Here is a 14939-nt window from a genome sequence, read left to right on the forward strand (position 1 = left end):
AGCGATAGAATTGTCAATAAAAATTAATTTTGTTACGATTTTTTACACAAAGAAATTAAATGTTACTTCGTATTTCCTAAAATATAAATACTAAATTTATAAAATAAAAAAAAAAGAATGGTTTACAATAATATAAATATCTAAAATCTAAATTAAAAAAATTATAGGAGTGAACGAATGTTCCCATGATTTATGTATGTATTTTATGTTTATTGAGTTGTACCTTGTACATTATTGCACTACAAATTTTGTACTATCAATTTTATCAGACAAAATCATCTTACACCGTTAAACTTCCTTGAACATATATTAAATGTTACCATAATTATATTCAATCATTTACCATATCTAAAATATTTACTTTAATTAAAACCATAGTCTTAGAGTTGGACAACCTCAACTTTTACTGAAGCTTTCATGGAGCCTTGATTCATTACTCTTATACAGACTTTGTTAGAAATCATTGTAAGAGTATATTATTTCTTCTATTGAGAACGTGTTAGTTCGTCATGTTAGTTGATTAACGAATTAAATTGCTCATGTGTTAGCAAGAGCTTCAGGTTCTTATACTGGTTTGAGAAAGTGGGTCTCAATCCTGGCCTCTTAATTGTATTTCTAATATTATTTTCAGTTAATAGCGTTGCATTGTTCCTTTTCAAAAAAGAAAAAGAAGTAATTATACAATAATAATTACCTAAATTATCAGCTATACTTTTAATATAATATGAATTTCTTTAAAAAAAAAATTACTCCCTCTGTACCATTTTACCTGTCTTACTTTTCTTTTTAGTTTGTTTCAAAATGTTGTCCTCTTTCCGAAATTGAACATCTCCATCATTTTACTTTTCCCAATTTACCCTTATGACTTTTGCTTTCTTTATTGCTTTTATTTCCAAAGTGAAAAAAGTAAGGGGCATAATTGGAAAGTACATTACATTTACTTTAATTTCTTAAAAAGCATGCAAAAAGCAAATGAGACAACCAATTTGGGACGGAGGAAGTATATACTATTGTTTAAAGAAATATTTTATTATATAAGTAAAATTTTAATAGTAAGTGTTATTATTTGACATCTATTTTTATGCATGATACATATAAAAAATTAAAGAATTTACTTACCTCTAATATGTCAATTTGATTAACTTAGGGACGAAAATATTAAATAAAACAAACAATTAAAAAATTTAACGCTTTGACAGAAAACTTCCGCTAAAGACACTGTTCGCAACCCACCGCGTCGTTTGCAACCTACCTCTACCTGTCCTCCACAACCCATATTTGTCGCCCACAGCCAGCCTTCCACCAAATCCGTCTCTCGCCACTGTCTCCATCGCTTGGGCAATTTTTTTTTATGAATTATTATATTGTTGTTTAGACATGAATTTAATATTAAGTACAACATTAAGTTTTTTGAACTATAAAGTAGTATTACTTTTATATTACAATTGACAAATTATATTGTATTTTAATTTTAATAATGTTTTTTTATAAATATAATTGCATATTAAAATTTTAAATACTAACATTAGAATTTTAACAATATAATAATAATAATAATAATAATAATAATTACCAAAATATTAAAAAATATTGTAATTCTGTAGTAGAATCGTGGCGAAATGTAATTCTAGCGACATAATATTCGTCATCATTATGGCGATGAAATTTGTGATGGGAAGTTTTTTGTTGTCCAAAATGCGACAGAATTTTGTGACGGATGATAAAATTTGCATTAAAAAATTTAGCGACGGAATTGCAACGGCAATTATTTCCGTCGTTATATTTCACGACGGAAATAGGCGATGGAATATGAGTTTCGTGACGAAATATTTTCTCAAGCGATGGCGATGGAAGGAAACGTTTCTGTCGCCTAAATTGCGACGGGATCACGACGGATTGATTTCCGTCGCTTACATTACGACAGAAAATTTTGTCGCCTTTTCCGTCACCAACGCTCGCGATGGATTATTTTCGTCACGAAATGAAATACGACAAGCCTGGAGGCTACGGAATGAATTCCGTCACGAAAATGCAAAATTCCGTCGCAAAATGCAATTCACAACAGAATTTTGCGTTTTCGCGACAGAAAAATTCCGTCGCGAGTCACATATTTTCTTGTAGTGTATAGTTTATTCTTAGAGTTGAAGGTATTAAATATGGTCTAGGTTATTTTTATGCTTATAGTGCAAATTTTCTTGCCATACAAAGCACATTTTTGTGCCTACCAGTGCACTTTCTTATGGCTATACCAAATGGAATTGCATAGACATTGCGGTGCATAATTTTCAACCATATAGTGCAAGTTTTTGTGCCTAGTAGTGCACATTTTCTTAATTAACAATACAAGTTGCTCAGTCATAGAGTTAGGCTATTATCCATCTTATGGCTTGAGTTTATGCTCTGTAGTGCATGTTTTTGTGCTATACAGAGAAGAAATATGTCCCTAACAGTGCACATTCTTGTGGCTAATCAACTAAAAATGCACAAATCACACTATTTTTTCATAAATACTTGCAGTGCATAATTTTCAACCGTAGAGTGCAAATATTTGTGCCTAGTAGTGCACATTTTCTAAACTAACAGTGCATGTTGTTCAGTCGTACAGTTCAGGCTATCATCCATCTTTTAGGTTAGTTTTATGCTCGTATACTAATAATCTCATGTTTTGTTGGATGAAGAAACCAACCAGAAGTACGACATTCCTATGCTGTGCACAACTCAATACTCGCAATTCCCTACAGAAATCAGTATCAACTTGAGAACCTAGAAACTTGAGTTGTTTTATAGCAACCACCAATCCATCCCTCAGAATCCCGATCGCTAATCATACTCGATCGTTCGTCGACTTCACTTTGTGTTTTTCGCTAGACAATTTTACCCCGATCGGTAATCGTATTACAGTTATTTGTAATGCGCTAATTTTGATTTTAATGGCTGAGATCATTTACCAAAATTAAATCCAATGGTCTATAATTCATCATATTTCTCACCTAAGGGATTAATTTCACAGAATCCTTTATCTATACATACATATATATATATATATATATATATATATATATATATATATATATAGATACACACTATTATTTTAAAAAAATATTAATATTATAAATGAGCAGCAACATAATGCATTTGTAATATTAATAATTTTTTTAACTAATAGTGTGTACCTATATATATATATATATATATATATATAGATACACACTATTATTTTAAAAAAATATTAATATTATAAATGAGCAGCAACATAATGCATTTGTAATATTAATAATTTTTTTAACTAATAGTGTGTACCTATATATATATATATATATATATATATAGATACACACTATTATTTTAAAAAAATATTAATATTATAAATGAGCAGCAACATAATGCATTTGTAATATTAATAATTTTTTTAACTAATAGTGTGTACCTATATATATATATATATATATATATATAGATACACACTATTATTTTAAAAAAATATTAATATTATAAATGAGCAGCAACATAATGCATTTGTAATATTAATAATTTTTTTAACTAATAGTGTGTACCTATATATATATATATATATATATATATAGATACACACTATTATTTTAAAAAAATATTAATATTATAAATGAGCAGCAACATAATGCATTTGTAATATTAATAATTTTTTTAACTAATAGTGTGTACCTATATATATATATATATATATATATATAGATACACACTATTATTTTAAAAAAATATTAATATTATAAATGAGCAGCAACATAATGCATTTGTAATATTAATAATTTTTTTAACTAATAGTGTGTACCTATATATATATATATATATATATATATATATATATATATATATATATATATATATATATATATATATATATATATATATATATATATATATAGGTACACACTATTATTTAAAAAAATTATTAATATTATAAATGAGCAGCAACATAATGCATTTGTAGTTGAATTGAGACATGATTTTTGGATATCAATCTGTGAAAATTGTTGAATAGAGATAATTGAAATTAAGTACTATGTATATCCATGTATAAATATGCATTTATAAGGGATATATCTCTAATTAGAAGAAGACTTTTGTTCATTTTCAAAGACAAAAAAGTTGTAATACAACGTTGAGTACCCTTAAAATTACAGTGGAATATATTCATCACAATGAATGAAACTTCGACAACTCAAAATAAAAAAAAAATGCATTATATCTATTTCAAAATGATTTACTAATTTTGTTTAAACTTTAAATATTGGGTACAAGTCTTTGCGCAAAGCGCGTAGAAAAAACTAGTATATATATATATATATATATATATATATATATTAAAGATCAAATGAGAACTCTTCCCCACATGAGAACTGTGGACTAATCTGAGCCCTTGTCTTGGGTTCGTTTACGGGCTGTGATTTTTCATATTTGTTGGATTATTTATTTAAATGTATTTATGGAGGGGTGGATTATTAATTTTTTTGTGCATTTGGAATCCTAGTATTTTTATAATTGGATGTTATGCATGATTTTATGAGATATATTTTTTGTAAGACTGGGTTCTTTCTATAGCTTTGTAATCAATAAAGGTTTCGTCATTTTTTCATTTGTTTGTTCCGATGGAGTCACCGACTATAGGTACATTCGCCATTTTTTTTTATGTTTTGTCCAAGTATAGTATTGCATAATATATTTTATGGATAGTAAGGTGGCAGTGTAACAAATGAGAATCAGTACGTGTGCGCATGTATTATTCTTGGCTTTAAAAACCTGAAATCCAACTCAAATAAAGAACAACAAATGATAGATAGAGATGGTAATGTGTCCCGTCCCCGACGGGGATCCCCGATCCCCGCCTCGACGAGGACAGGAATGAGAAAGTTTTTCGGGGAACGGGGACGGGGACGGGGATACCCCTCCCCGCCCCGCCCCGTCACCGAATAATATATATATATATATATATATATATATATATATATATATATATATATATAGTAATTAATATAATGCCAGTGTAATATAAACTAAGTAATATAATGCCAATGTTTATGTAAAGTACTGTAATGCCACCTACGCCAATACAGTACATTACATAAACTATAGTAATGAGAAGCGTGGTGGCAATCCGCACCCTGATAGCCTTCTTCGGGGATTTGGGGAGACAATTGATGATTGTAGATTGACACAGCTACCTATGTAGGGTTACCGTTTTACTTGGGAGAGGGGAAAAGGGACATCGAATTGGTTGGAGGAGAGGTTAGATAAAGTGCTTGCAGGAGATGATTGATGCAATTTCCTCCCACATGCAACAGTTACCAATCTTCTCACTCGTTCTTCAGATCACTCAGCTCTTTTCTTGAGTATTAAAGATATTCAGGGGAGGCACAGAAGGTTGAAGCGGAATTTTAAGTTCGAGATGGCATGGTTATTGGATGAGGGGTGCAGGAGGCATGTAGAGGATGTGTGGCAGGAGGCTAGAGGTGATGGTTTACTCCATTGTCTCCATCGCTGTGGTGATAGGCTGCTACGGTGTGGTGGTGATAGTTTCCATCGCTTTGGTGAAAAAATGTCTATTCTACGTCGCGAGCAGTTATGCCTACGTGACCGTAGGGACCCCGTATCCCTTTCGGAGTTCCATCGGTTAGAGGCAGAGCTTTGTCGGCTGGAGGCTCAAGAGGATGCTTTCTGGAAGCAGAGGGCTAAGCAACTCTGGCTGAAGGGAGCTGATGCCAACACTAAATTCTTTCACAGGTATGCTTCTGCCCGTAAAAAGAAGAATTTCTTATCTAGATTAAAGAATGAGTCTGGTGAGTGGGTGGAGGATGATGGATTAAAGTCTGTGGTTTTACAATATTTTGATGCTATTTGATTGCAGCATATTTTCATAACAATTCAAATACCCGGGGTATCGATCCACAGGGAAGCGGGGCGCATCGAGCACTAGTTACTAACATACTCATGTGAAGCTAATCCTAACGAAAATGATGTTTGAACGATTGCAAATATCAAAATAAACGAGAATAAAAAGGGCTAGTTGATGAAAACAAATAGAGAGAAAGATGGGATTTCCGGGTTTAGGTGTTTAGTCTCCTAATGCCAAACTAAGGTGAGATATCAAATATGGGCAAGACAAGTGTTCAAGATGCACTCATAAGAGGAATTATTCCCGTAATTCCTACAAGATAAGGGATAGAACAAGCATCGTAAACAACTATACTAAACACTCTTTTCCAAGAGGTGAAAGCAAGATGCAAATGTGGGTGCCCTAGTTCACATCCTAACTCCCATCAAGATACAAAATAAGCAAATGAAGCAAGCAATTAGATCCTTAATCACAAGCATCATCAACATTAAACACAAATGCATAACAAGTCATAAACCCAAATGTAGATATAACATTGAAATATAAAGAACAAAGACAAAGGATTCATCAACACCTTTCACCCAAAAATCCCAAAATACTTTAGCCAATCATGGCTATGATAGAAAATTAAAGCTCAATGTTAAAGAGGAGTTTACAAAGACTAGAAAGTAAAGGAAAGGGAAAGAAATTCTCCCAAATGTAGCTTCCCAAGCTTTCCTTCTTCCTCCCAAAGCCTTGATATCTCCTTGAGATGACTATCTTCTTCTCCAAGAATAGTGGATCCCTCCTTCACTCCATGGAAGAGACAACACCTTGCTCTCACTCCTTTTTGCCTCCCAAAAACGCAGCCTAGCTCTAGGGTTCTTGGAAAATGAGCTTTATATAGTGAGAGCCAAAATAGGGGCAAAATAGGCAATTCCGCGCAGCAAATAATTCTCAGTCACAGGACTCTCGACGCGTCGAGCCTGGATGAATTTTCGGAAAAAAGCTACGGCAAGGACTCGACGCGTCGAGCCTGGAGATTGGCTCAACTCTTCACGCCTTGGAGTATTTTGTCGCGACGGGCGGGATTCCGGACGCGTCCAGCTCTAAAATCAGTATTCTTCACTCGTTTTGGCCCCAATCATGCCTTCGAATGTTCATTTGCTTTGCGTTTTATCTAAAATGGTTTCAAAACACTAACAAACGCCATAAAACACTCAAATCAAGAATGAAACCATATCTAATTAAGAAAGCAGGGAAACATGACTTGAAGAAGGCAAATTAATACATTTAAGCTCCAAAGTTGATCCAAAATACTTAGAAAATAAGCACAAATGAGATCATATCAAACTCCCCCACACTTGAGTCTTTGCTTGTCCTCAAGCAAACAAAAGGGTAAATTCAAGTCAAGCACACAAGTCGCGCATACCTCTCTTGCAACAACCAAACATCCACAAACCAACTTGTTACACGTCAACATGCTTCAAGAATCATCTCTGATTCACACACAAGATCCATTCGCAGGCCAATATCCAAGCACCAAAATTATTTATAGTGAGAAATCTAGTGTGCACACATACTCAGTTAGGGTTATGCAAAACTTGGCATTAGAAATAGATCCCAAAGGCTTGCCTTTCGTACTCCTCCTAGTATAGACCTAAAGTTTCATGCAAAGATCAAATAGGTCTTTTATTAGCTTGTAACGGGGCTAAGGGTTTAGGCTAACAAAGAAGGGGTATGGAAAACTTAACAAAAGAGAGAGAATGTCACAAATATCTAGCTTATAAAATCCTAGAAGAGATGAGAAAGAATTAACCTAAGGAGCCAAATGTGACTTTAATAATCAAAGCAACATTCTAGTAAAGTGGGGGTCGAATACAAACTTTCAAAGCTATTTACAACCTTCAAACTTTTCAAACTTTTATTCTTCAATACTTTTCTTTTTGATTTTTCTCAAGAATAAGCAACAACTTTTCAAAGTATCAACTTTTGGACTTTGATTTTGGATTTTCTGATTTATATATATATATATATATATATTTTCAAGTATAGAAGCAAACTTTATTCGAATGCTAGCAAACTACCCAAGTAGTAAATGACTATACACAAAAGATCAAAACCCCCACACTTAGACATTTCAAAGTATATGTTGCTTTCAAACTTCAAGCTCCAAAGAAATCTCTTCTAAGAATAACAAAGATAAATGTTAAATTCTCTCTAGGGTGAAGGGAGTATATTTGGTTAAAGGCTAAGGGTTTAATGATGAGGGTTAGACAAGAAAAATATTAACGAAGAGGGGTTAAGTGCTTAGCACTTATTAAACAAAGAAACACAAGGGATAAAAACATATGATAAGGGTAGGTTTAAAGGCTAAAGGTTAACAAAAAAAGGCCTAAATCATTTCTAAACATGCAAACAATTAGACTACATTTTGGAGGAGTAACGAGGCAAGTTCCATAAAGCCAACTAATGAGGCAATGCCGGAATTTCGCATAAACTTTCACTAACGAAGCACAAACCACTAGATTAGGAATTATTTCATTTATTAGATGGTTAACAAGGACATTGGCAAGAGAATAGTTCAATCATATGCTTCACTTTGATTTCATCAATTGGCACATTGGAATGCAACAAGTTCAAACAATCAATCCACAAACCGACAAGAGAGAATAATTGCAACTAGATGTCATGACAAGAAATTTATCAACAAGAAGCACATGAGTCATCCAAGCAAAACATGACATATTTACTAAAAATCAAGTGGGGAAGCTAGCAAGATCATGAGCATATTTTTCAGTAAAGAAGCACAAATTTTCATTTCAAAGAAACCCGAAAAGCAAGACAAAGAAGCAAGAGTTCAAATTCGATTCAGGAGAAGTTTTAAAAAGCAAAATAAAAGCAAAATAAAACTAAATAATAAAAACAAGGCTGGAAATATAAAGAGGGAAAATCAATTCAACCTCTTCCCCCCACACTTAAAGAGTTACATTGTCCCAATGTAACAAAATAAATCGGGGGAAAGGAATTGAAGGGCATCCCTTGACCTTCTATTGGTGATCACCTTCGGGTGGTGGTGGCGGTGGGAACTGAGCAGAGTAGTACGTAGGGATGAACTGGGGGTCTTGAAGCCATGGAGGTGGTGGTGGGAACTGAGGGGTAAAGCCTTGAGCTGCTAGATTATGTTGATGTGCAGATGTACCAACAAACCAATTGATGTCATTGCTCCTCCTCATGTAACCCTCATGTCTCGTCATGAATTCCTCCTGCCGTGTCTCCTGTCTGGCAAAAAATTGCTCCATGTTGTATTGAGGAGGGAATTGATCCGGTGCGTGTGCGGCAGGTGGAGGAATATTTGTCGGGTCCTCCATTGCCTCATCATTAGCTTGTTCTTCATTTTCCTCATCATCAGGGTCATTGACGGGCATTTGTCCATGCCCATATCGACTTTGAATATACTGCTGAGAGAGAAAACACTGAGGATGGACCTTGATTTCCAGGTGAGGATCCATTGGCACTCCCGCAAGACGGCAAAGCTCTGTAATAAGGAACGGGTGGCCTAAAGGGCAACGTGATTTTTTATCCGAGGATGCAATATCACGTATGCTACGATTAATAAGAGCTCCTACGTCAATTGTTTGACGCTCCTTAATACAATAGGCCAAAAGGACCTGGTCTCTACGAACGCTTCCCCTATGAAAATGGGGGATGAGCTTTGCCTTGATGAAGTCCAGGATGCCACGGTCTTGCGGGGTAAAGTACGCATAGTTTATGTGAGCTATCATCTCACTTCGGACGTTCCATTCTGCATCACGGTGGAAGGTTCTGGCAATTTCATTTAATGCTCCAACTGTAATCCTGCCAGGCATCAACTCATTGTGATAATAATCTTCTCCATTGTAGCTTCTCGTACCGTAGTACGCGTTGATCGCCCGTGGAGAAAAATTCACTTCCACACCTCTTACTATGCATACATTATTGCGTGCTCCATCTTTGGCATTAGCATAGAATTCACAGACCACCGCAGCAAAGGCCACACCCGGTTGAGCCAATAATAAAGGACCCCAATTCCACATTTCTGGGAAAACATATTCTAACCCCCTTTCTTTCTTAAAATCTCGCGTAGAGATCCAAGTCTGGAATCTTTCCAAAGCTCCTAGGGTATTGAAAATTTCAGCTTGTGCCCCTTGTGGTTGTTCTTGAGGTTGTCAGGATGATTCACCCCTATTCCTCTTGGGATTTCTAGTTTTTGGTGCCATTTTGAGAAGCTACAAATCAAAACCAAAACTCATTACTTGCAAAAGTTCAAAGAATTATGAATTGAAAAGCAAAATGCAAGCAAATAACTCAAAGACTTCAAAAATTCTCATTTAGGCATTTTGTCAAACACTTCATACGCATCAATTAAAGCATGAGAGTTTGAATTAATTAGAATGACAATCCATCCCATTTTTGTTCAACAAAGGATACCACCAACAAGACAATACACCAAAAGCAAAAGCAAGTTAAATTAACACTAATAATGCAAGAAAACTATGGGCATTTAACAAGTGAATACATAAGCAAATAAAGAGTGTAAATCAATGTTCATCATTTAAAATTCAAGTAAAGAGTATTATGAACATGTAAGAGCAACATATAAAGCAAAATCAATCAAAGAAACACTAACCCAAAGCAATTTAATCCAAGAAATTCGAAAGTTAGGCAAAATTCGTGGGTTAGGTTTCATGCCCAAAAACTATGAAATTAAGAACAAAACTAAGAGAAATTGATGGAGAAAAATGAATAAGGATGTTACCTTGATGCTTTAGGAAGAGTTTGGAGTGAAAATAAGTGAATTTTGAGACCAAATGATGAAGAAATGGTGAAGAACGCGTGTGGAAATGCTGTTGTTCGAAAAATTGAGTATGAAAATAATTTGGGAAAAGTGGGTTTAAAAGCTCGGTCAAGGTTTGACCACGGGGGCTCGACGCGTCGAAGCAGGGGCTCGACGCGTCGAGCCTCCCAGATTTTTCGTAAAAATCATTCAGCGGGATCTCGACGCGTCGAGACCAACGGGAAATTCTAAACAATGTTACGGCCGAACGTCGACACGTCGAGGGTCACCCTCGACGCGTCGAAACAGATCAGAAAGCAATTTCAAAAATTTTCAACTATAAAACACCTAGCTATCAACCAACACCGAAAACAACACTCAAAGATCAAAAATTCAACTCCAAAATTATATCAACATAAGAAATTAAGCTCAAAATTTTCGAAAACATCATGTAATTTCACATTAAAGCAATTAACACCCAATTTCATATTCAATTCCCATCATGCAAAATAAACTATCAAAACTTAAAATGCAAGAAATTAAAAGGACATGGGTTGCCTCCCAAGAAGCGCTTGTTTAAGGTCATAAGCTCGACCCCTTTTTCAAAGTTCATCCGGGTTGATCCGTAAGGCTACCTCCATCACTAGCCTCAGTGAAGTTCCTAACACAAGCTTTGCATCCCAAAAGGCATCCTTTGTCGACTTTCTCCACATGTGTAAAATTAGCATTTCCATCACGAGTCTTGCAACACATCACATCGGCCCTATAACATTTTTCAATAATCAATAACACAAGAATTGGGATCTTCAAGGACATTGAATGCCACTTTCTCTTCTCCAAAATCAAAGATCATTGATCCTTTCCGTGCATCAATTATTGCTCCCGCTGTGGCCAAGAAAGGTCTCCCCAATATGATTGGAGTGTATGGGTCTTCTCGAATATCCATTACCACGAAGTCACAAGGCACAAAATACTTGTCAACACAAACGGGAACATCCTCAAGAATTCCAATAGGATTTTTGGTTGACCGATCGGCAAATTGAAGTGTGAATTCGATCGGTCGTAGCTCTCCCAAATTGAGCTTCTTGCAAAGAGATAAAGGCATTAAATTAACACTCGCTCCTAAGTCACAAAGTGATCTTTTGATTGTGGAGCCACCAATAACACATGGAATTGTAAATCTTCCCAGATCTCTATGCTTTGTTGAAAACCTTCTCTCTTCACGTGTTAAGGCCCGGTACTCTTGTGTCATTGCAATCAATTCTTGATCTCCAAACTTTCTCTTTTTAGATAGAATCTCTCTTAAAAACTTCCCATAAGAAGGTGTTTGGGTGAGCAAATCGAGCAACGGGATAGAGACTTTCAAATTTTCAACAATATCCAAGAATTTTTTCCATCTACTATCTTTGGCTTGCCTTTGGAATTTTTGAGGGAATGGAAGTGGTGGCACATACTTTCTATCGGGCTTTTCTTTTTCATCTTTTTCATGACTTTGAGGGCTCGCATTCAAAACGGGATGGTTAGCTTCTTCTTCTTCAAGTTTCTCTTCAATCTGAACATCAATGATTTTACTCGGCCTTGGTTTGTCAACCGGAAGAGGTGGTTCTTCAAGTTTCTTGCCACTTCTTGTTACAATAGCATTGACATGCTCTCTTGGATTCTCGGGACAAGCGGGCAACTTCCCGGTGACTTTGGTGCTAGAAGTAGAAGCTTGATTTGCAATTTGTCTTTCTAGCATCTTGTTGTGAGCACTCAATTGATCTAGCCTTTCGGATATTTGTTTGTATCTCTCCTCACTTTGTAATTGAGATTTAAGCATCATTTGCATCATTGCTTCCCAATTTGGTGGAGGTGGAGCTTCCAAAGTAGGTAGTGGTGGACTTGGTGGAATAGTCGGAGCTTGGGGTTGAAATCCTTGAGTTGGCCTAAATGGTTGTGTTTGACCCCCTCTAAAATTTTGTTGACCTTGGAATCCCGGCGGTGAGTTTCTATTGCCATAACTTTGGGGATTCGCCGCCCCATTCGGGTTACTCCATGAGAAACCGGGATGGTTTCTTGGTGCATTAGGATTGTAGGCCCCTTGCGGTTGGAATGATTGTTGTTGCCTTCCATATCCTACCAAATCAACATGCTCCATAGAAGATTGAGAACTCGTATCATCATTAAAGCATTCACCGAAGTTGTGCCCCCCACCGCAAAGATCACAAATCAACACTTGTCTTGAGGGAGAAGAAGGAGTAGAAACATAGCTCATATTTCGATTTTGAAGAGTGATTTGAGCTAGCTTTTGCACCATTGTTGCAACATTGTCCACTTTAGCCGATAAAGCGGATATTTGCTCCACTTCATGAATACCTCCTCCCAATCTTTGTGAAGATCTATCGGAGTACCAAGTAGAACCGTTCATTGCAATTTTTTCTAATAACTCCTCCGCTTGAATGGGCTCCAAAACCGTGAATGAACCTCCCGAAGATGCATCTACCAAAGTTCTTGAAGTGTCAAATAATCCCTCATAGAACGCCATCATTAGATCCCAACTTTGTATACCATGGTGTGGGCATTGTCTTCTTAAATCTTTGAATCTTTCCCACGACTCGGCTAAGGACTCATTCGGCAATTGCTTGAAGTTTTGGATTGCTCTTCTCATCCTTTGAGTCTTTGAGATTGGATAGAACTTTTTCAAGAATTCCCGGTGAAGTTGATCCCAACTATCAAAATAATTAGCCGGAAAGGAAATGAGCCAACCGTGAGCTTTGTCCCTCACTGAAAATGGAAAGAGTCAGAGTTTGATAGCTTCGGTAGGAACTCCGTTCATCTTAAAAGTGCTACAAATCCGGTGGAATTTTGTAATATGAGCATTTGGATCTTCCATGGGTGATCCTCCGAATTGATCCGATGCAACCATTTGTATTATAGCTGGTTTGATTTCGAAATTGTTGGCCTCAACACTCGGAATATTGATGCTATCACGTTCTTCCAAATCGGGTGCAATATAATCGGACATAGCTCTCCTCACCGGTGGAGGTTGATTAACTCCATTTTCATCATCGTTTCCATTTCCAATGCCGTTTCCATCTCCATTAAGAATTAAATTGATATTTCCTTGCACTTGTGCCATCCTTCGTTGCTTTCTAAGGTACTTTGCTCTCTTTTCAATCTCAAGGTCCAAAGGCAATAATCCTTCTTTCCCCAATGATCGTGTTTGCATGCAACAAGTACCTAAAACAAAAGATCACAACTAAACAAAGAAAATTTGTTATGGGTAAGTAAAAACAAAGAAAAATAATGGATTAGACTCTTAGAATAAAACTTTCATTAATGTCAATACTTAAACGCCACTTCCCCGGCAACGGCGCCAATTTTATTGCAGCATATTTTCATAACAATTCAAATACCCGGAGTATTCCGGGGTATCGATCCACAGGGAAGCGGGGCGCATCGAGCACTAGTTACTAACATACTCATGTGAAGCTAATCCTAACGAAAATGATGTTTGAACGATTGCAAATATCAAAATAAACGAGAATAAAAAGGGCTAGTTGATGAAAACAAATAGAGAGAGAGATGGGATTTCCGGGTTTAGGTGTTTAGTCTCCTAATGCCAAACTAAGGTGAGATATCAAATATGGGCAAGACAAGTGTTCAAGATGCACTCATAAGAGGAATTATTCCCGTAATTCCTACAAGATAAGGAATAGAACAAGCATCATAAACAACTATACTAAACACTCTTTTCCAAGAGGTGAAAGCAAGATGCAAATGTGGGTGCCCTAGTTCATATCCTGACTCCCATCAAGATACAAAATAAGCAAATGAAGCAAGCAATTGGATCCTTAATCACAAGCATCATCAACATTAAACACAAATGCATAACAAGTCATAAACCCAAATGTAGATATAACATTGAAATATAAAGAACAGAGGCAAAGGATTCATCAACACCTTTCACCCAAAAATCCCAAAATACTTTAGCCAATCATGGCTATGATAGAAAATTAAAGCTCAATGTTAAAGAGGAGTTTACAAAGACTAAAAAGTAAAGGAAAGGGAAAGAAATTATCCCAAATGTAGCTTCCCAAGCTTTCCTTCTTCCTCCCAAAGCCTTGATATCTCCTTGAGATGACTATCTTCTTCTCCAAGAATGGTGGATCCCTCCTTCACTCCATGGAAGAGACAACACCTTGCTCTCACTCCTTTTTGCCTCCCAAAAACGCAGCCTAGCTCTAGGGTTCTTGGAAAATGAGCTTTATATAGTGGGAGCCAAAATAGGGGCAA

General features: G+C 35.8%; 1 protein-coding gene across 1 annotated transcript; it reads right to left on the minus strand.

Annotated features, from left to right (window-relative positions):
- Positions 1-11439: 11439 nt before the first annotated feature.
- Positions 11440-13188, minus strand: LOC115999421. Its single transcript, XM_031239271.1, has one exon. It carries the CDS (start codon positions 13186-13188, stop codon positions 11440-11442), a length of 1749 nt encoding a protein of 582 aa, XP_031095131.1.
- Between the last annotated feature and the right edge of the window lie 1751 nt (positions 13189-14939).

The sequence above is a fragment of the Ipomoea triloba genome, chromosome 12 (assembly GCF_003576645.1).
Source record: "Ipomoea triloba cultivar NCNSP0323 chromosome 12, ASM357664v1".
In the NCBI taxonomy this organism is placed as follows: Eukaryota; Viridiplantae; Streptophyta; class Magnoliopsida; order Solanales; family Convolvulaceae; genus Ipomoea; species Ipomoea triloba.